Source organism: Ranitomeya variabilis, chromosome 6, assembly GCF_051348905.1.
Source record: "Ranitomeya variabilis isolate aRanVar5 chromosome 6, aRanVar5.hap1, whole genome shotgun sequence".
Classification (NCBI taxonomy): domain Eukaryota; kingdom Metazoa; phylum Chordata; class Amphibia; order Anura; family Dendrobatidae; genus Ranitomeya; species Ranitomeya variabilis.
Window position 1 is genome coordinate 5,433,623 of NC_135237.1, and position 19,517 is coordinate 5,453,139.

At 49.4% G+C, this 19,517-nt stretch overlaps 1 protein-coding gene across 1 annotated transcript in view; it reads right to left on the reverse strand.

The window, feature by feature from the left end:
* Positions 1-19,517, reverse strand: part of LOC143782169 (SCO-spondin-like) — a 557,899-nt gene that overhangs the window by 82,460 nt on the left and 455,922 nt on the right. Inside the window, exons 75-92 of the mRNA XM_077269323.1 lie at positions 18,764-18,933; positions 18,644-18,690; positions 17,464-17,664; positions 17,219-17,389; positions 16,863-17,060; positions 16,686-16,776; positions 15,205-15,303; positions 14,409-14,629; positions 14,108-14,257; positions 13,635-13,801; positions 13,277-13,404; positions 9,926-10,146; positions 9,807-9,848; positions 9,213-9,380; positions 8,821-9,036; positions 7,748-7,915; positions 4,279-4,410; positions 3,962-4,202 (exon numbers count right to left, since the gene is read on the reverse strand). Of these exons, the coding sequence (XP_077125438.1) occupies positions 3,962-4,202; positions 4,279-4,410; positions 7,748-7,915; positions 8,821-9,036; positions 9,213-9,380; positions 9,807-9,848; positions 9,926-10,146; positions 13,277-13,404; positions 13,635-13,801; positions 14,108-14,257; positions 14,409-14,629; positions 15,205-15,303; positions 16,686-16,776; positions 16,863-17,060; positions 17,219-17,389; positions 17,464-17,664; positions 18,644-18,690; positions 18,764-18,933 (2,831 nt within the window). The remainder of the gene's footprint in view (positions 1-3,961; positions 4,203-4,278; positions 4,411-7,747; positions 7,916-8,820; positions 9,037-9,212; positions 9,381-9,806; positions 9,849-9,925; positions 10,147-13,276; positions 13,405-13,634; positions 13,802-14,107; positions 14,258-14,408; positions 14,630-15,204; positions 15,304-16,685; positions 16,777-16,862; positions 17,061-17,218; positions 17,390-17,463; positions 17,665-18,643; positions 18,691-18,763; positions 18,934-19,517) is intronic.

Below are 19,517 nucleotides of genomic sequence, written 5' to 3' on the forward strand. Positions count from 1 at the left end.
CCAGCTTATTACAGGTGAGACTATGGATAATAATCTTTATTTTTATATAGCGCTAATATATTCCACAGCAGTTTGCACATATTATCACTGCTGTCCCCGATGGGGCTCACAATCTAAATTCCCTATGAGTATGTCTTTGGAATGTGGGAGGAAACCAACACAAATACAGGGAAAACATACAAACTCCTTGCAGATGTTGTCCTTTGTGGGATTTGAACCCAGGACCCCAGCGCTGCAAGGCTACAGTGCTATCCACTGAGCCACCGTGCTGCCAATGGATCTGCACAAACCGAGAATCCGCCATAGTGGCTCCTCTATCCAGTAGGACAGATATTGTCTTGATCGCCATACCTATAACCACTTCTGCAAGTTGAATAAACGGAGACATACCTGTGGAGTAGATATATACAGTGGGGCAAAAAAGTATTTAGTCAGTCAGCAATAGTGCAAGTTCCACCACTTAAAAAGATGAGAGGCGTCTGTAATTTACATCATAGGTAGACCTCAACTATGGGAGACAAACTGAGAAAAAAAATCCAGAAAATCACATTGTCTGTTTTTTTTATCATTTTATTTGCATATTATGGTGGAAAATAAGTATTTGGTCAGAAATAAAATTTCATCTCAATACTTTGTAATACATCCTTTGTTGGCAATGACAGAGGTCAAACGTTTTCTGTAAGTCTTCACAAGGTTGCCACACACTGTTGTTGGTATGTTGGCCCATTCCTCCATGCAGATCTCCTCTAGAGCAGTGATGTTTTTGGCTTTTCACTTGGCAACACGGACTTTCAACTCCCTTCAAAGGTTTTCTATAGGGTTGAGATCTGGAGATTGGCTAGGCCACTCCAGGACCTTGAAATGCTTCTTACGAAGCCACTCCTTCGTTGCCCTGGCGGTGTGCTTTGGATCATTGTCATGTTGAAAGACCCAGCCACGTTTCATCTTCAATGCCCTTGCTGATGGAAGGAGGTTTGCACTCAAAATCTCACGATACATGGCCCCATTCATTCTTTCATGAACCCGGATCAGTCATCCTGGCCCCTTTGCAGAGAAACAGCCCCAAAGCATGATGTTTCCACCACCATGCTTTACAGTAGGTATGGTGTTTGATGGATGCAACTCAGTATTCTTTTTCCTCCAAACACGAAAAGTTGTGTTTCTACCAAACAGTTCCAGTTTGGTTTCATCAGACCATAGGACATTCTCCCAAAACTCCTCTGGATCATCCAAATGCTCTCTAGCAAACTTCAGACAGGCCCGGACATGTACTGGCTTAAGCAGTGGGACACGTCTGGCACTGCAGGATCTGAGTCCATGGTGGCATAGTGTGTTACTTATGGTAGGCCTTGTTACATTGGTCCCAGCTCTCTGCAGTTCATTCACTAGGTCCCCCCGCGTGGTTTTGGGATTTTTGCTCACCGTTCTTGTGATCATTCTGACCCCACGGGGTGGGATTTTGCGTGGAGCCCCAGATCGAGGGAGATTATCAGTGGTCTTGAATGTCTTCCATTTTTTAATTATTGCTCCCACTGTTGATTTCTTCACTCCAAGCTGGTTGGCTATTGCAGATTCAGTCTTCCCAGCCTGGTGCAGGGCTACAATTTTGTTTCTGGTGTCCTTTGACAGCTCTTTGGTCTTCACCATAGTGGAGTTTGGAGTCAGACTGTTTGAGGGTGTGCACAGGTGTCTTTTTATACTGATAACAAGTTTAAACAGGTGTCATTACTACAGGTAATGAGTGGAGGAAAGAGGAGACTCTTAAAGAAGAAGTTACAGGTCTGTGAGAGCCAGAAATCTTGATTGTTTGTTTCTGACCAAATACTTATTTTCCACCATAATATGCAAATAAAATGATAAAAAAACAGACAATGTGATTTTCTGGATTTTTTTTTCTCAGTTTGTCTCCCATAGTTGAGGTCTACCTATGATGTAAATTACAGACGCCTCTCATCTTTTTAAGTGGTGGAACTTGCACTATTGCTGACTGACTAAATACTTTTTTGCCCCACTGTATACGCCCAGATTGTGATCCTTCACACAAGCTGGGGTCAGAAGTTTTCCAACAGTTTCTGGTATTTAGGTAAAGGTGGAGAAACCCCAATAAAATCACTGTTTTTGCCCGTCTTGCGGTGACCAGCAAGAGACCCATAACAAGGAGAAGCCCCCCTAACTACATAACTTCTTCAGAGAACACTGGGAGAACTTCAGTCCTAGGAAGCACCACAGGAGGTGGGGTCACTACTGGTCTATCCCTGAGGTATCTGTCTATATGTATGGCAAGAGCCATGGAGGCCTCCAACGACGCTAGAGTTTAGCATAGCGCCAATGTGTCTTTGAACTGTTCAGACAGTCCTAAGGACAGGGTCATTCCACTGGTAGGGACTCATCACAGGGTGCTCCTTTCTTGTGACCTTCTAGAAGGCCATCCTACTCTAATTGTATTGGGTCTTCCCCTATTAACTATGCATAATCCGGCCACAGGCTGGCAGGCCGGAGAGATAATTAAGTGGAGTGATTTTTGCAAGAATAATTGCCTAGGTACTGTTATCTCCAGTGTCTCCACTAGAAAAAATTCCATCTTTTCTCTCTTATTTTGAGGTGTTCTCTGAAAAGGGGTGTCAAGAACTGCCTCCCCATCGTGTATATGATTGTCCTTTGCTTCCAGGTTCAATATTGCCCAAGACCAGATTATACAATCTGTCAGGTCCTGAGTGACAGGCCATGAAAGACTATATCTCTGGGAGTCTTGTCAAAGGACATATTAGACTGTTTAGACTTTCAGGAGTTAAGCCAGATAACTATCCGGGACCCAAATCCCCTCCCATTCCTTCCTGATTTGTTCAATCAGATTATTGGGGCAAAATGGTTCTCCAAGATGGATTTTAGGGGAGCCTATAATCTGATTAGGATTAAGGAGGGGAATGAGTAGAAGACCACTTTTAAGACTCCAGAAGGACATTATGAAAACCTTGTCCTACCTTTTGGTTTGACTAATTCTCCCGCCGTGTTCCAACATTTTGTTAATTACATTTTCCGTCACCTTGTGGGTAGATTTGTAGTAATGTATATATTTTGATCTACTCGCCCCATCTCAAGTCTCATCAGGTACAGGTCCGGCAGGTGTTACAGGTTCTCCAGGATAATACACTGCATGCCAAGTTGGAGGAGTGTGTATTCGCCGTACAGGAGGTTCAGCTCTTAGGTTTCCTAGTGTCAGATGCAAGGACCCTGATAAGGTCCGAGCAGTTTCGGACGGGAACCTCCCAGGAAATCTGAAAGTGTTACAATACTTTTTGGGGTTTGCAAACTATTATCGGAAATGTATCCGAAACTTCTCGTCTATTGTCAAACCCCTGACTGACATGACTAGGAAAGGTATGGACTTCTCGAGGTGGTCCGACTGTGAAGGGCAGGCATTTTCGTCTTTGAAGAGATGCTTTTCCACTGCGCCAGTACTCAGTGGGCGCTATGGCTGGCAGTATTGGGGGCACTGTGGATGGCAGTATTGGGGGGGCACTGTGGATGGCAGTGTTGGGGGCCACTGTGGCTGGTAGTGTTGGAGGCACTATGGATGGCAGTGTTGGGGGATACTGAAGCTGGCAGTGTTGGGGGGCACTGTGGCAGGCAGTGTTGGGGGGCATTATGGCTGGCAGTGTTGAGGGGCACTGTGGCTGGCAGTGTTGGGGGATACTGAAGCTGGCAGTGTTGGGGGGCACTGTGGCTGGCAGTGTTGGGGGGCACTGTGGCTGGCAGTGTTGGGGGGCATTATGGCTGGCAGTGTTGAGGGGCACTGTGGCTGGCAGTGTTGGGGGATACTGAAGCTGGCTGTGTTGGGGGGCACTGTGGCTGGCAGTGTTGGGGGGCACTGTGGATGGCTGTGTTGGGGGGCACTGTGGCTGGCAGTGTTGGGGGCACTGTGGCTGATGACGTTATTTACAGGGTATACTCCGGGAGTCACCTGAAGCGTGCCTGGATGCCTCTTCTGCAGGTAGAGGAGCACTGGGACCAGGCTGACCACTGACTCCAGGCACAGTCAGGGTGGGGACAGGGGTCCTTGCTGCACTGCATTCGGCCCTCTGCGCAGGTGCAGTTGTTGCAGTCGTCCTTCAGGAAGCTGTGGGGGGTCCAACTATGCCCGTGGCTGTCGGTGCACTCACACTGGGCGGTCGGAACACACCGCCCGTCCTGCTCCAGTGACCCTGACAACATAAGAAGAGGGTGAGTGGGGCCCTGACCGCTTCCACCCACCACCATAAGAGGGAGAGGAAGACTGACCTGAGGGGCAGCGGCACCCCGGCTCACACCACTCTGCGTCCAGACACACGATCCCCTGCTGAAGATCTGCACAACGACGGGGGCAATGATTAGCGCACCCCACCTGCTCCATGCCTGGGGGGCAACCATCCGCTGCACGGAAGAGACCACGAGACGGGGGACAAATATGTCACAGGTTTCATCATAAATGGTGTCATGATAATGTAAAAAATGCCATGCTCGGAGTAATTTTCTAGAAGGTCCCATGGTTCCAGACACACGCTGCAGATTCGACCACCCCTCTTTTCTCCCCCACTGCATTCGCTGATACAAAAAACAAAGCCCTATGGCAGACACACACTGTGGGCTCTCTGACTGCCCCTTCAGCTGCATCAGAAACTGTCTTCTCACTACACACTCTGTGCAACTCGATACCAATGTGCAGCCGCCCCACTGAGCAGTTTATGGCTCTAAGCTGGGAAAGGCAGCTATAGTCCCATGTGCTCTTTTGTTCAGGTAGAAACTTAATAGTAAGGCATAACTCGACCCCAATCAGTGACAGAGATATGAAAGTTATATATTTGGTATGTGCGACAGTAGGGCTACACACCAGTGCGTTTTCTAAGAGCAGGGCCTAGCAGGGACCTAGAGACGGATTGCAGTTTAAGCGGGTCATATATCTACCTTGTGTTTATACTTAAAGGAACCCCCATGATGTGGGGAGCATCATGATCATTGTGTTGTTCTTCTATGAGGTTCATACAGCGAGAAATGTGTAGAGATGGCTATTCATAATGTTACAAAAGGGGAGTATTCAGCCCTGAGTGAGGTCACCACAGGGGGATAAGTGAGTGAGACCTCCTTCTTCACTAGTCTTTTGTCCAGGGTCTAGCTGCGAGACACATCTGTCATGTACTGGGATATATGAAGAGAAGAAAATATATACCAGCTCACCCGCCAATGCATTAGCTGAACTTCGGGAGCATGGACCCGCTGTGTCCAAGCGTGTATAATCCAAAAGAAGAAAGATGTCCAGCTCCACCGAATCCGCGAAGATAAAATTTCTTTATTCACAAAGCTTGTAACATAGAGGATATGTTAAGCATGTCGAGATGAGGAGACTTAAAGCCGCAATGCCCCTCTGGGAAATTGCAGCTTTAACTCTCCTCACCTCAACATGCTTAACTTGTCACTCTCCGCAAGGAGAAACGCTACTTCTTGGATCCCGGTCAGATGCCTCTCACACAGCCAAACCAGATCTGCACTTTGCACTGACGAGGGGCAGGACCCCACAACACAATGTCTGCAGATTGAGATTCTGGTTTGGCTTTTATCCTAAGTCATGTGACAAGGCTCGTTACAGGGTCGACATTGACTGTTAGGATCGCTACTTCCAATAGGTGGCACTAGAGTTCTAGTCCTCTTCCTCTCTGAAGAGACAATTAACATAGAGGATACAAACTTCAGCACAAAACCAAACGGGTGTGAATCTCGACAAGTTTCTGGAGACTAAGGGTATGTGCACACGTCCGGATTTCTTGCAGAAATTTCCTGAAGAAAACCGGAAATTTTCTGCAAGAAATCCGCATTTTTTTTTTGCGGTTTTTTTAGCATTCTGCAAGCGTAATTAGCTTGCAGAATGCTAAAGTTTTCCAAGCGATCTGTAGCATCGCTTGGAAAACTGACTGACAGGTTGGTCACACTTGTCAAACATAGCGTTTGACAAGTGTGACCATCTTTTTACTATAAATGCAGCTTATGCAGCATCAATAGTAAAAGATAGAATGTTTAAAAATAATAAAAAAAATTAAAAAATGCTTATACTCACCTGCAGACCTCAGCGGCGTCCGTTCCGTATAGATGGTGTGTGTGCGCAGGACCTTCCATGACGTTGCGGTCACGTGAGCGGTCACATGACCGCTCACGACCAATCACAAGACCGCGACGTCATCGCAGGTCCTTCACCGCACACCAGCTATAGGAACCGAAGCCGCAGCATGGACCTGAGAGGCGGGAAGACATCGAAGGTGAGTATAGGACTATTTTTTATTTTAATTCTTTTTTTTTTACCAATTATATGGTGCCCAGTCCGTGGAGGAGAGTCTCCTCTCCTCCACCCTGGGTACCAACCGCACATAATCTGCTTACTTCCCGCATGGTGTGCACAGCCCCGTGTGGAAAGTAAGCAGATCAATGCATTCCTAGGTGTGCGGAATCCCCGCAATTTCGCATTTTTAATGAACATGTTGCTTTTTTTTCCGCGATGCGATTTTTTCGCCGAAAAAAATGCAACATTTGCACAAGAAATGCGGAATACACTGTAAATAATAGGAGGCATATGTTAGCGTTTTTTTCGCGTTTTTATCACGTTTTTATAGCGAAAAAACGTGAAAAAAAACGCGAAAAATACTGAACGTGTGCACATGGCCTTAGCTCCCTTAATAACGACCATGTTTGAAATCCTCTATGAAATACATGAATGTTTGTATCCTCTATGTTACAAGTTTTGTGAATAAAGAAACTTTATCTTCACGGATTCGGTGGAGCAGGACATCTTTCTTCTCACTGGGATATATATGCCCTTCCCCGAGCCACATTGTCAGCCATGATATGAAAGAACCGTAAGTCTATTTTCTTCTGTTAATCCCTTTTTATTAGTAATTGTTTGTACATACGATACTTGTCTTCTTTTATAATATCCTTTTACCCTTTTGTAAACACTGCCTACCTTTTTGGGAGTAAAATATATAAAATTACTAGCTTTGTCTCTCCTTGCTCTATAACGTACTGTCACATCCACGGAAGTGAATTACGCTACTAATCTGGGTTGGCTCTGGACCCGTTATTAATTAAGGAATCAGAGCTGGTGGCAGCGGATTTGTTCTGCACTTATATCACCCTCACTGCAGTGTGCCCATTAGCCAGTACAAAGTAAGGCAGCCTTTATTGCGACTGATTATCATAGGTGCAGTACCCTGACTGACCTGAGGGTAAGGGGGGCGCCAGAGAGCTGCAAGTTCCAAACCAGAACTGGGAAGTGGGATATAGATAAATCCCCTTCAGAAAAGAACCAGGGGCAACCAAACAACCCCGGCTCATGACAAACTGGTGTGAGCAGTGGGGATGATAAAAATATTCCCCTTGTGATTCCTGACATATTGGTGTCAGCGGGTGGGATGATAAAGTTATCCTCCCAGGGATCCGTGACAAATGGTTAATGGCATTGCAGTCCCATGTAAATAAAGCCTCATCCCTGTATAATGTCCCTCTCTGATCTGCAATATCTATGCTTACTGTCAGTGAGTGGAAGCATTGTGAGGCTGGAAACCTGTCCTGACCAATACTTCTCACATCTGAAGCTAGGGTGCAATGTATCGGTGCAGACAATGCTCTGTGAGCTGGGCTGCCGCTGCTCTCCTGCCTGCACCACGACATGATTATCCTCTCCTGCCCGCACTGCCGGCCTTGCAATGCCCCTGCCCTCTCTCACCACAAGGCCTCGGGTTACAGATCCGCACTTGGTACTTCTCGCCGGCGCACTCTTTTCCTCCGTTTTTGGGTGGCGGGCTGGTGCAGGTCCTGCTCCTCACTGACCTCCCTCCACCACAGGAGCGGTCACACCATGACCACGGGCTCCACTTGGACCAAACGCCATGGACTAAATGGAGACGAAGAGAAAAGTGCAGAGTACAAAGGTGCCACCAGCATCATAATCATCACTGCCACCCTCATTGCCACATCTGCCGCTACTGTGCCTCTACACCAGTGCCACCTCCGCAAGCGTGCCCTAACACAACACCAGTGCCACCTCCACCACTGTGACCCAACACCAGTGTCACCTCCACAAGCGTGCCCTAACAGAACACCAGTGCCACCTCCCACACTGTGTCCAAACACCAGTGCCACCTCCGCCACTGTGCCCCAACACCAGTGCCACCTCCCACACTGTGCCCCAACACCAGTGTCACCTCCGCCACTGTGCCCCAACACCAGTGCCACCTCCCACACTGTGCCCCAACACCAGTGTCACCTCCGCCACTGTGCCCCAACACCAGTGCCACCTCCCACACTGTGTCCAAACATCAGTGCCACCTCCGCCACTGTGCCCCAACACCAGTGCCACCTCCCACACTGTGTCCAAACACCAGTGCCACCTCCGCCACTGTGCCCCAACACCAGTGCCACCTCCCACACTGTGCCCCAACACCAGTGTCACCTCCGCCACTGTGCCCCAACACCAGTGCCACCTCCCACACTGTGCCCCAACACCAGTGCCACCTCCCGCACTGTGCCCCAACACCAGTGCCACCTCCGCCACTGTGCCCCAACACCAGTGCCACCTCCCACACTGTGTCCAAACACCAGTGCCACCTCCACAAGCGTACCCCAACACCAGTGCCATCTCCGCCACTGTGCCCCACCATCACTGCCACTGTCATTGCCACCACTGTGTCCCACCATCACTACAATGCTTCACCACCAATGCCACCTCCGCCACTGTGTCCCAGTGCCACATTCACCATCATTACTATCACCTCCATCACCACTTCTTTTCTCTGTTACCTTTACAAGCTTGTAAGTTACAAAAGTGCCGCTCCATGTTTCCGGTCAGGATGTCCTCGCACCACAAGCCTCTTTCCCCAGGGGGGTTGTATGTGCGGAAACGTCTCTGCTGCCCGACTCCACAAGACCGAGAACACTCGCCCCACTCTGACCACGGATTCCACGAGCAGTTCCTGTCCCAACATTCCTCCGAGTCACAGAGAGGAGATTCTGGACCTGACACCAGGAGACAAGAAAACTGTCACTCCACTCACATCCAGAGCTGCAGGACATGATGTGCCAGCAGAATAGTGACCGCAGCTCTGAAGGTGACTGGAGGATGATCCCATGTAACAGCAGAATATTGGGTGCAGCTCTGGAGGTGACTGCAGGACCAGGATCGCGGGTATTACCGACACATTGGGGCAGGTTGCACACGTCCTCCTGGTACGTCTCTCCAGCACAGGTCCTTCCTCCGAGGCAGTATCGGGAGCGAGTCTTCACTGCAGGATACCGGGTGTCCGAGCAGCTCTTAGAACATGGCGTCCACTGCGACCAGGCGCTAAGCTCCTCCCCAGGGCCTGTATGGGACCAGAGGGATCATATAATTAACCCCTGGAAGAGGTCCTCCAGGGTTAAGAGCCTGGATCACTAGGACTGGTGTCGCTCCGATCACATAATGAATGAGGTGCATCTTACGAGCGCCCCGTGCCTCGGTCAGAAGCTTAAGGAAATGACACCTGTGCCGAGTTATAGACAGAGCAGAAAAAGACCATGGGGGAGGAAACGAGAAGTAATGTTTCTGTAGTACCTTATACCACCACTTTGATGAATTAGTTGGGGGGCTTTGCCACTCCCAGTCCCACTCTAGTTCTGCCCACTTTAGCGGAGCTGGCCACAACAGGCAGACAAATGTCAAAAGTCGGTGACATATGAATTCTAGCGCAAAGACACCTTCAAGAATTGAGCTCTGTATCTTAATGGAATGGCAGCAGTTCTGCCGTTACCTGTGGATGCCGTGGTCGTCTCCATTGTCGGCTCGATTGTATCTGGAAGAGAAGACACAGGTGACATATAATACACATGAGAATGTCTCAGCACGGGGCTCAGGGTGGGTCGCACTCACCTCCACACTCTGGGGTTTGACAGTACTTAATGTCCACCACGGCCCCCTCACAAATTTTGCCCCCATTCGTCAGAGCAGGGTCGGTACAGTGACGTGATCGCGTCATGTTCCCTAGTCCACCACAGGTCACTGAGCAGGGGTTCCAGGGCGTCCAAGGGGTAAAGCCTCCATCCACCGGACAAGTGGAAAATGTGCAGTTCATGAGCCCGCTCACACACGTGCTACACCGGGAACAATGGTGAAAGTGAGAGGCTGAGTTGTAGAAAAAGGAGAGAAAGAAGACAAGAGGGAGGGGAATGAGAACATAGAAGGAGAGGAAGCAGGACAAAGGGAGGGGGATGAGAAGATGGAAGGAGAGAAAGAAGGACAAAAGGGAGAGAAAGAAGAAGATGGAAGGAGAGGAAGAAGGACCAGATGGAAGGTAACAAGAAGTTGGAAGAAGGACACGGAAGGAGAGGAAAAAGGACAAAGAGATGGGAACAAGAAGATTGAAGTTTAGGAAGAATGACAAGAGGGAGGAGAGTGAAAAGATGGAAGGAGACAAAGCAGGACAAGAGGGAGATATATGAGAAGGTGGAAGGAGAGGAAGAGAAAAAATAGGGAGGAGAAGGAGAAGATGGAAGCAGAGGAAGAGAGAGGGGAAGTAGAAGATGGAAGGAGAAGAAGAAGGACGAGAGGGAGAGGAAAGAAAAGATGAAAGGATAGGAATAAGAAGATGGAAGGAGAGCAAGAAGGACAAGAGGGAGGGGAACGAGAAGGTGGAAGTAGAGGAAGAAGGACAAGAGGGAGGGGAACGAGAATATGAAATAGAGGAAGAAGGATGAGAGGAATGAGAAGGTGGAAGGAGAGGAAGAGGAAGAATAGGGAGAAGGAGAAGATGGAAGCAGAGGAAGAGAGAGGGGAAGTAGAAGATGGAAGGAGAAGAAGAAAGACGAGAGGGAGATGAATGAAAAGAGGAAAGGATGGGATTAAGAAGAAGATGGAAGGAGAGGAATAAGGACAAGAGGGAGGGGAACGAGAAGGTGGAAGTAGAGGAAGAAGGACAAGAGGGAGGGGAACAAGATTATGAAAGGAGAGGAAGAAGGATGAGAGGGAGGGGAATGAGAAGATGGAAGGAGAGAAAGAAGAACAAGAGGGAGAAGAAGGAGAGGATGAAACAGGAAGAAGGAGGGGAAGGAGAAGATGGAGAGGAAGAAGGACAACAGAGAGGGAAATGAGAAGATGAAAGGTGAGGAAGAAGTACAAGAGGGAGGAGAAATAGAAAATGGAAGGAGAGGAAGAAGGACAAGAGGAAGGGGAAGGAGAAGATAGAAGGAACAGAAGAAGGAGGGGAACAAGAAGATGGAAGGAACAGAAGAAGGGCAAGAAGGAGGGGAATGAGAAAATGGAAGGAGAGGAAGAGGGGTGAGAGGGAGGGGAACAAGAAGATGGAATAAGAGGAAGAAGGACAAAAGGGAGAGAAAGGAGAAGATGGAAGGAGAGAAAGAAGGACAAGACAGAGGGTAACAAGAAGTTGGAATGAGGACACGGAAGGAGAGGAAAAAGGACAAGAGGGATGGGAACAAGAAGATTGAAGTTTAGGAAGAATGACAAGAAGGAGGAGAGTAAAAAGATGGAAGGAGAGGAAGAAGGACAAGAGGGAGGATAACAAACAGATGGAAGGAGGTAGAAGGATGAGAGGGAGGGGAACGAGAAGATGGAAGGAGAGGATGAAGGACAAGAGGGAGGGTAAAGAGAAGATGGAACAGAAGAAGGAGAGGAACGAGAAAATGGAAGGAGAGGAAGAAGGACGGGTGGGAGGGGAATGAAAGGACAGAAGAAGAGGAAGAAGGACAAAAGTGAGAGAAACAAGAAGATGGAAGGAGAGGAAGGACACAAGGGAGGAGAACGAGAACATAGAAGAAGGACAAGGAAGGAGAGGAAAAAGGACAAGAGGGATGGCAAAAAGAATATGGAAGGATGGTATGAAAGACAAGAGGGAGGAGAGTGAAAAGATGGAAGGAGAGGAAGAAGAACAAGAGGGAGGATAACAAGACGATAAGAGAGGAAGATGAACAAGAGGGAAAAGAATTAGAAGATTGAAAGAGAAGAAGAGAGACAAGAGAAGATGAGAGGAAAAGGATGAGAGTGAGGGGAACGAGATCTTGGAAGGAGAAGAAGAATTACAAGAGGTAGGACAATGAAAAAGATGGAAGGAGAGGAAGAAGGAGAAGAGAGAGTGGAACAACAAGATGAAGAAGGAAAAGAGGAAGGTGAAAGAGAAGATGGAGGAAAGAAGATGGAAAGAGATTAAGAAAGACCAAAGGGAGAGAAACAAGAAGATGAAAGGAGAAGACGAAGGACAAGAGGGAGAAGAACATGAAGATGGAAGGGAAAGAAGGACAAGAGCGAGGAGAATTAAAAAATAGAAGGAGAGGAAGAAAGGCAAGAGAAATGGTAAAGAAAAGATGCAGATGGAAATGATAAAAAAGGAGAAAAAATAGAAAAGAGAATGGAATGATAAGGAAAAAAATAAAAAATACAAGAAGAAGAAGGACAAGAAAGAGGGGACTGGGAAAATAGGGGGAGAGGGAAAAGAATGAAAAGAAGAGAAGCGGCATGAAAAGGAGAAGATGGAGCAAGAGATGATGAAATAAAAGGGGAAGATAAGCTGAAGAAAAAGAACAGGGGGAAGTAGAGAAGATGAAAAGGGTCAATAGTGGAAGGAAAGGAAGGAGGAAATAAATAGAGATAATAAGGAGAAAAAAAGAAATTATGTGGAAGGAGAAAGTAGAAGAAAAAGAAGAAAAAAGGTGGAGAATAAAAAACAGAATATGAAAGAGAAAAGGAGAAGCAGAAGAAAAGAAAAAATAGAAGATGAGAAGTAGACAACATGAACAAGGACACTCAGGAAACAACAGGGAAAGGGAAGGACAAGAAGAATAAGAAGATGCAGAAGAGAAACAGAGGGAGAATGAGGAGGGTGAAGAGGAAGAGGGAGAATGGAGGGAATGAAAAAGAGAAACAATAAGAAGATAGAGAAGAAAATCAGAAGGAAGAAGATGAAGAATAAGGGAAAAAGAAAAAGCAGAAGGGAAAGGAGAAAAAGGACGTGGAGGATGAGAAGGAGGGAAAAGAGAAGAAAAGGAAGAAGCTGAAAAACACAAAGAATAGAAGGTAGGAAAAGGAGAAGCAGAAGAATTAGAAAATGGAGAAGAAGATAGGCAGAAGGAAACGCATGAGATGACTCAAAAGGGGAAGAAGAACAAAAAAGGTGATAAGAAGACAGAGAAAGAAAAGGACAATAATAAGGAGAAGTAAGCTGTATGAGAACAAGAGTAGGGCACCGCGAGCGGCCACAATCCTCCATACCATGAGCTGCATCCCACATGGATCTCTGCTCCTGGTGGCATCTCATCTCCTGGCTGGATGTGCAGATCATCAGATAAATTGCCCCTCAGTCCATGGAGAATGTCCACTGTCACCAGGCAAGGACAGTCCTGACCAGCACACAGGGCACAGAAAGTCATTTCTCTGCTTCCTGTCTAGTCTCAGAAGATGGCAATCCTCCTGTCCTAGTCATGTGATGCCCACATAGGCCTACAGCTTGTTCCAAGACACTGCTCTGACATGACATGGCCAGGATAGATTGTCATCCCCAATAATAGTTCACATTCACTGACAACAAGCAGAAGTAACAGCTGTATGTCTCAGCAGTGCAGTGTCTGACCGTGACGCAGGAGCCGTTGTGGTAGTAGGTGCCCTGAGGGCAATGACATCCCTCCTCACAGTCGTCCAGGAAGCATTCCACCTGCTGCGTCAGATGGGCACAACTGTATGGACAGCTGTCGTCCTTCCCGCACTCTCGGTACAGACGGTCCACAGGACAGCCGATATCTGGAGATGAAGAAGGGTCAGCGCTATGATCAGGACAGGACGGCAGCGGCATCCTACAGAGAATAGGAAGCTGAATGTATAGCTGCACATGGTCAGACAGGCCAGTGACATCCGCCTGTTTATGGGGGTGTACTGGAAACACTGTAAAGACAAGGAGTGGTCTCTCCCGGTCGGGACCGTCTGCAGCCACCTCCTCTCAGGCATGGACTACAGGTAGACTCCGAGAATTGGTGGTCAATGACATAATTCTGGAAGGTCACATCTGCTTCATTTCTGAGCCATAGATATTTGTCCACCTTACTTTACCTAGACACACTTGGGTGTTGCACATCCGACTCTGCATGGCGTTTCCTTCACATTCCTGATGTTGACACTCCCGTACCCGAATCTGCTCTCCTCCCCCACAGCTCATGCTGCACGGTGACCATGAGGACCAATCACTCCATGGATCCAGCTCTAGAACCAGAACATAGAACAACAGTGACCCCAGAAGACTCCAAATATGAGGAGACAACTACAAGAACTAGTCACTAACACAGAAAAATCCCAGACCAGAACTCTCAGTGAGGGCCAGAGAAGATCCACCTCATGTGGGGACTGTGCTTACCTGGACAGCTGGAGATCTGGCAATATCTCTCATCGTTGGGATTTCCTACACAATCATGGCCGCCATTCTGGGGTACAGGACTGTCACATTGTCTAAACCGGGTCTTGGTTCCTTCTCCACAGCTGACAGAACATGAGGTCCAGGAGGTCCACACCCCCCAGTGCCCATCCAGACGACACAGAGGGTCCGGTGTGCAGAGCAGGAGGCCATGGGAACAGGTGCTGAACAAAGATGGATGGAGTCATTAATCTTGAAGAAATACTGAAGAGGCGTCAAAGGTTTTACTGAGATGATAAAGTCAACACTGAGGCCCCACAGTCACAACTGAGGCCCCATAGTCTTCTACGAGGCTCTAAAGTCATCAACTATGCACCAAAGTCATCACGGAAACCGCACAGTCCTCACTGAGGCCCCACAGTCATCACCGAGGCCCCACAACCATCACCGAGGCCCCACAACCATCACCGAGGCCCCACAGGCATCATCGAGGCCCCCAAATCATCACAGAGACCCCACAGTCATGGTCAATGGCCATTAGTCACAGTCATCCCCAAGTAATGACTGAGACAGAAGGCCTTTGGCATTACTGCTTGGATACTGCCGAGGGGTTGCCTGCATTATTACTCACTAAAAGCTGTTTCCTAATTCTACTCTTTAGGGGACGTGAGACACATCCTGTGTGTCTGGTTGTGGCTATATACAGTATGTTGTGCTGCAGTTTATTAATGCTTGGAGTTAATCCTGTGTTTGGTTATCCTGTGGACATGAACATTTGACCGGGATCTGCAGAAGTGACCTGACAGAACATGAGGTCCAGGAGGTCCACACCCCCCAGTGCCCATCCAGACGACACAGAGGGTCCGGTGTGCAGAGCAGGAGGCCATGGGAACAGGTGCTGAACAAAGATGGATGGAGTCATTAATCTTGAAGAAATACTGAAGAGGCGTCAAAGGTTTTACTGAGATGATAAAGTCAACACTGAGGCCCCACAGTCACAACTGAGGCCCCATAGTCTTCTACGAGGCTCTAAAGTCATCAACTATGCACCAAAGTCATCACGGAAACCGCACAGTCCTCACTGAGGCCCCACAGTCATCACCGAGGCCCCACAACCATCACCGAGGCCCCACAACCATCACCGAGGCCCCACAGGCATCATCGAGGCCCCCAAATCATCACAGAGACCCCACAGTCATGGTCAATGGCCATTAGTCACAGTCATCCCCAAGTAATGACTGAGACAGAAGGCCTTTGGCATTACTGCTTGGATACTGCCGAGGGGTTGCCTGCATTATTACTCACTAAAAGCTGTTTCCTAATTCTACTCTTTAGGGGACGTGAGACACATCCTGTGTGTCTGGTTGTGGCTATATACAGTATGTTGTGCTGCAGTTTATTAATGCTTGGAGTTAATCCTGTGTTTGGTTATCCTGTGGACATGAACATTTGACCGGGATCTGCAGAAGTGACCTGTGACCGCATCTAAATAAAACCCCATGTGCACAACAAGTGCTCTCAGAAGGCAAATGACTTATGTCCCAGGCCGGAATAACCCAGACACCACGGCTTCTAGTATTGTCCACCCTGCCGCAACACAGGACACATCATAAGTCTATTTCTTTTATGTGACTGAGCTAATAGCTCTGGTTATAGCAGCTGCAGCTTTTTAGTTTTTTCTCTTGGATTCACAGATCATGGTTCCTGGCACTCATTGCCTCGACTGGATTATTGACCGTCCGTGTCGGATAACTCCAGAGTTTTTTGGTGCTCCCAGTCCAGGGAACTATTATGTCTTGGCCTTTTTATCTCACTAAGGGGGAGTAGCTTTCTAATGTGTGTGGATTCGGCTGCATTAAATGGGATTCCCGGCTACCAATCTATGGTGTGTTCTGGTAGACAGAAAACCTGTCTATCTGCCGTGATGCGAAGATCCAAGAACGTGAGCCATCATAGCCCTCAGATGAAAAGGTTACATTTATGGAATTCTTCCAATACCGTACATATCTGGTCACACAACCATCTACGTGTGATCTGACCATCCAGATTAATGAACCTGCCAGATCCAGCACTCCCAGCAAGCCATAAAGGCTAGAGGGGGTGAAGGCTTCAAGCCAGCTTGCTCCAATACTTAGTAACTAGTATTCCTCATCCGAGACAAAATACAAACTGATCTGAATCTGGGGCAAATTCCTACAGAAAAATGGCAGATTGCCGGCGAGCCGAGCCAGAACTCTGTGGCACAGTGACGCCCCAGACACTGGGCCAAACAACACTCACCAGTTCTGGCACAGGCCAGTCACCACTTCTCCAGGCTGTGCATATTCCCAATGGACGGAACCAGGCCAAGCAGAACCAGACTTCGAAGAACCTGAAGACAGAAGGGGCCATTTCTTGTGGATTCCTCCTTTTGGGAAGGTCTTGGATGGTGCCACAGTTACCCCAGTCCAGACTTACCAAGAGTGCTGTTCTGGTACTTGCATCTGCAGTCACTGGGGGCCACGCACCCCCCATCCTGCAGGAGATGCCCCTCGGGACATCCACATGATGGCTGGCACTCCTCACTGTCTAGGCACACAACATCTCCATGAAGATGGTCACAGGATCGGGGGCAGGGTTTACCACAGGTAAAATTCACCAGTCCTCCACCGCACTCTGCACGGGAGAGAAGGCAGCGTCATGTCCACAGCACAATGGCGGATCAGTGGTTATACTCCAGTCCTTAGACTCCGGGAATATGCATGGTGGAGCGAGCCCGAGCCCTGAAACTTTCATAGCACCCTGAGAGCAGCACTAGTCCTACACCCCATTACCTGAGCACTGGGTGCTGTTGTCTTCGCAGACCCTGCTCTGTATGGACTCCCCTACACATGGTGAACCCCCAAACCGTGCCGGTGGGCTATTACACTGTCGGGTTTTCACAGCGTCTCCTGAACAGGTGTCACAATACGACCACGGACTCCATGGACCCCAATGACCATTGACTGTGGAGATAGGACAGGAAGTTACACAACGCTCGGGTGCTCCCACCAGGGGACAGCGTCTCCTCACAGTTTACCTGGACAGAAGGATGGATGTGGACACTGCCGGTGCTCCATCTGCACCCCTGTGTCACCATAGTACTGCTGAACATCCTGACACTCCTCTCCAGCACCTCGGGGACTGGGACAAGCACAGCTCCGGTACCGGGTCACCACCTCAGTCCCACACGTCCTGGAGCAGGGAGTCCACTCTGACCACTCACACCAGCTGCCAGCCACTGCCAAACATGATGGGAGTTATACATGGGAACAAGAGGTTTTCCATGGGGGCGGCCGGCCGGTCTCTCATGCCAGGAGTTAGCGGTCAGTACCACTATGCATGTGCAATAAGGAGGGGCTTCCCAGTACATACAACACGGACGAGAGAGAAAACTTCACACAGTGCAGATAAAGAAGAGGCGGGCAGACACATGGAGTGTCGAAACCCTCAGAGTCCTGGAACCCCAGAGAACAGGATTGCAGAACCCAGGAGTGCAGAAATCCCAGAGGGTCGGACCTCCATAGAGCCAGACCCCTAGAGGGCCAGAACCCAGGGCACAGAATCCCCAGAGAGCCAGACCTCCAGAGAACCGGTCCCCCAGAGTGCTGGACCCCAAAGTGTCGAAACCCAGGAGTGCAGAAATCCCAGAGTGTCAAACCTCCAGAGAGCCGGACCCCCAGATCACAGCAGTCAGTATCACTATGCATGTGCAGTAATGAGGGGCTTCCCAGTACATACAACAAGGATGAGAAAGAAAACTTCTCACCCGGTGTCCCCTCACCCCGTGTCCCCTCACCCCGTGTCCCCTCACCCCGTGTCCCCTCACCCAGTGTCCCCTCACTCGTGTCCCATCACCCCGTGTCCTCTCACCCGGTGTCCCCTCACCCCGTGTCCTCTCACCTCGTGTCCTCTCACCCAGTGTCCCCTCACCCAGTGTCCCCTCACCCCGTGTCCTCTCACGCCGTGTCCCCTCACCCCGTGTCCCCTCACCACGTGTCCCCTCACCCCGTGTCCCCTCACCCCGTGTCCTCTGACCCTGTGTCCCCTCACCCCGAGTCCTCTCACCCCGAGTCCTCTCACCCCGTGTCCTCTCACCCCGTGTCCTCTCACCCCGTGTCCCCTTCCCCCCCGTGTCCCCTTTCCCCCCCCGTGTCCCCTCACCCCGTGTCCCCTCACCCCGTGTCCTCTCACCCGCTCCCCATGCCCGCAGGACTCACCGGCACAGACTGCACTGCTGCACTTCATGGTGCCGTTCACACAGGTGCTGCAGAGACATCAGACATTGATCAGAGTGGTCACGGGCGTCTGTGGGGTGATGTGACTGAGTGGCATCTCACCAGTTATTACACCCATCTGCCATGGGCACAGTCTCTCCTGGGAGGCGTCTCTCTCCAGTCAGGAGATCCAGGCAGGTGCAGTCCTCCAGATCCACACATGAGGAGCCATTGGAAGCGAGCAGCTTCCCCGATGGGCAGTGACAGCCAGGCAGGCAGTTCTGCAGGCACAGCTGTGTAGACAATTAATGATGATGTCACTATCACATCAATGACATCATTTCCTGATACCTGACCTCAACATCAAACATGAAGAAACCAAAGGACTGAGATTACCCACAATGCTCGGTGCAGGGGGAGAGCACAGGACTGAGATTACCCACGATGCTCGGTGCAGGAGGAGAGCACAGGGCTGAGATTGCCCATGATGCTCGGTGCAGGAGGAGAGCACAGGACTGAGATTACCCACAATGCTCGGTGCAGGGGGAGAGCACAGGACTGAGATTACCCACGATGCTCGGTGCAGGGGGAGAGCACAGGACTGAGATTACCCACGATGCTCGGTGCAGGAGGAGAGCACAGGACTGAGATTACCCACGATGCTCGGTGCAGGGGGAGAGCACAGGACTGAGATTACCCACGATGCTCGGTGCAGGGGGAGAGCACAGGACTGAGATTACCCACGATGCTCGGTGCAGGGGGAGAGCACAGGACTGAGATTACCCACGATGCTCGGTGTTGTGAATTCTGCTCTTGGGCTCCCTCCGGTGGTTGTAAGTGGTAGCGCTGCTGTCTCTGAATCGCAGCATTTATCAGG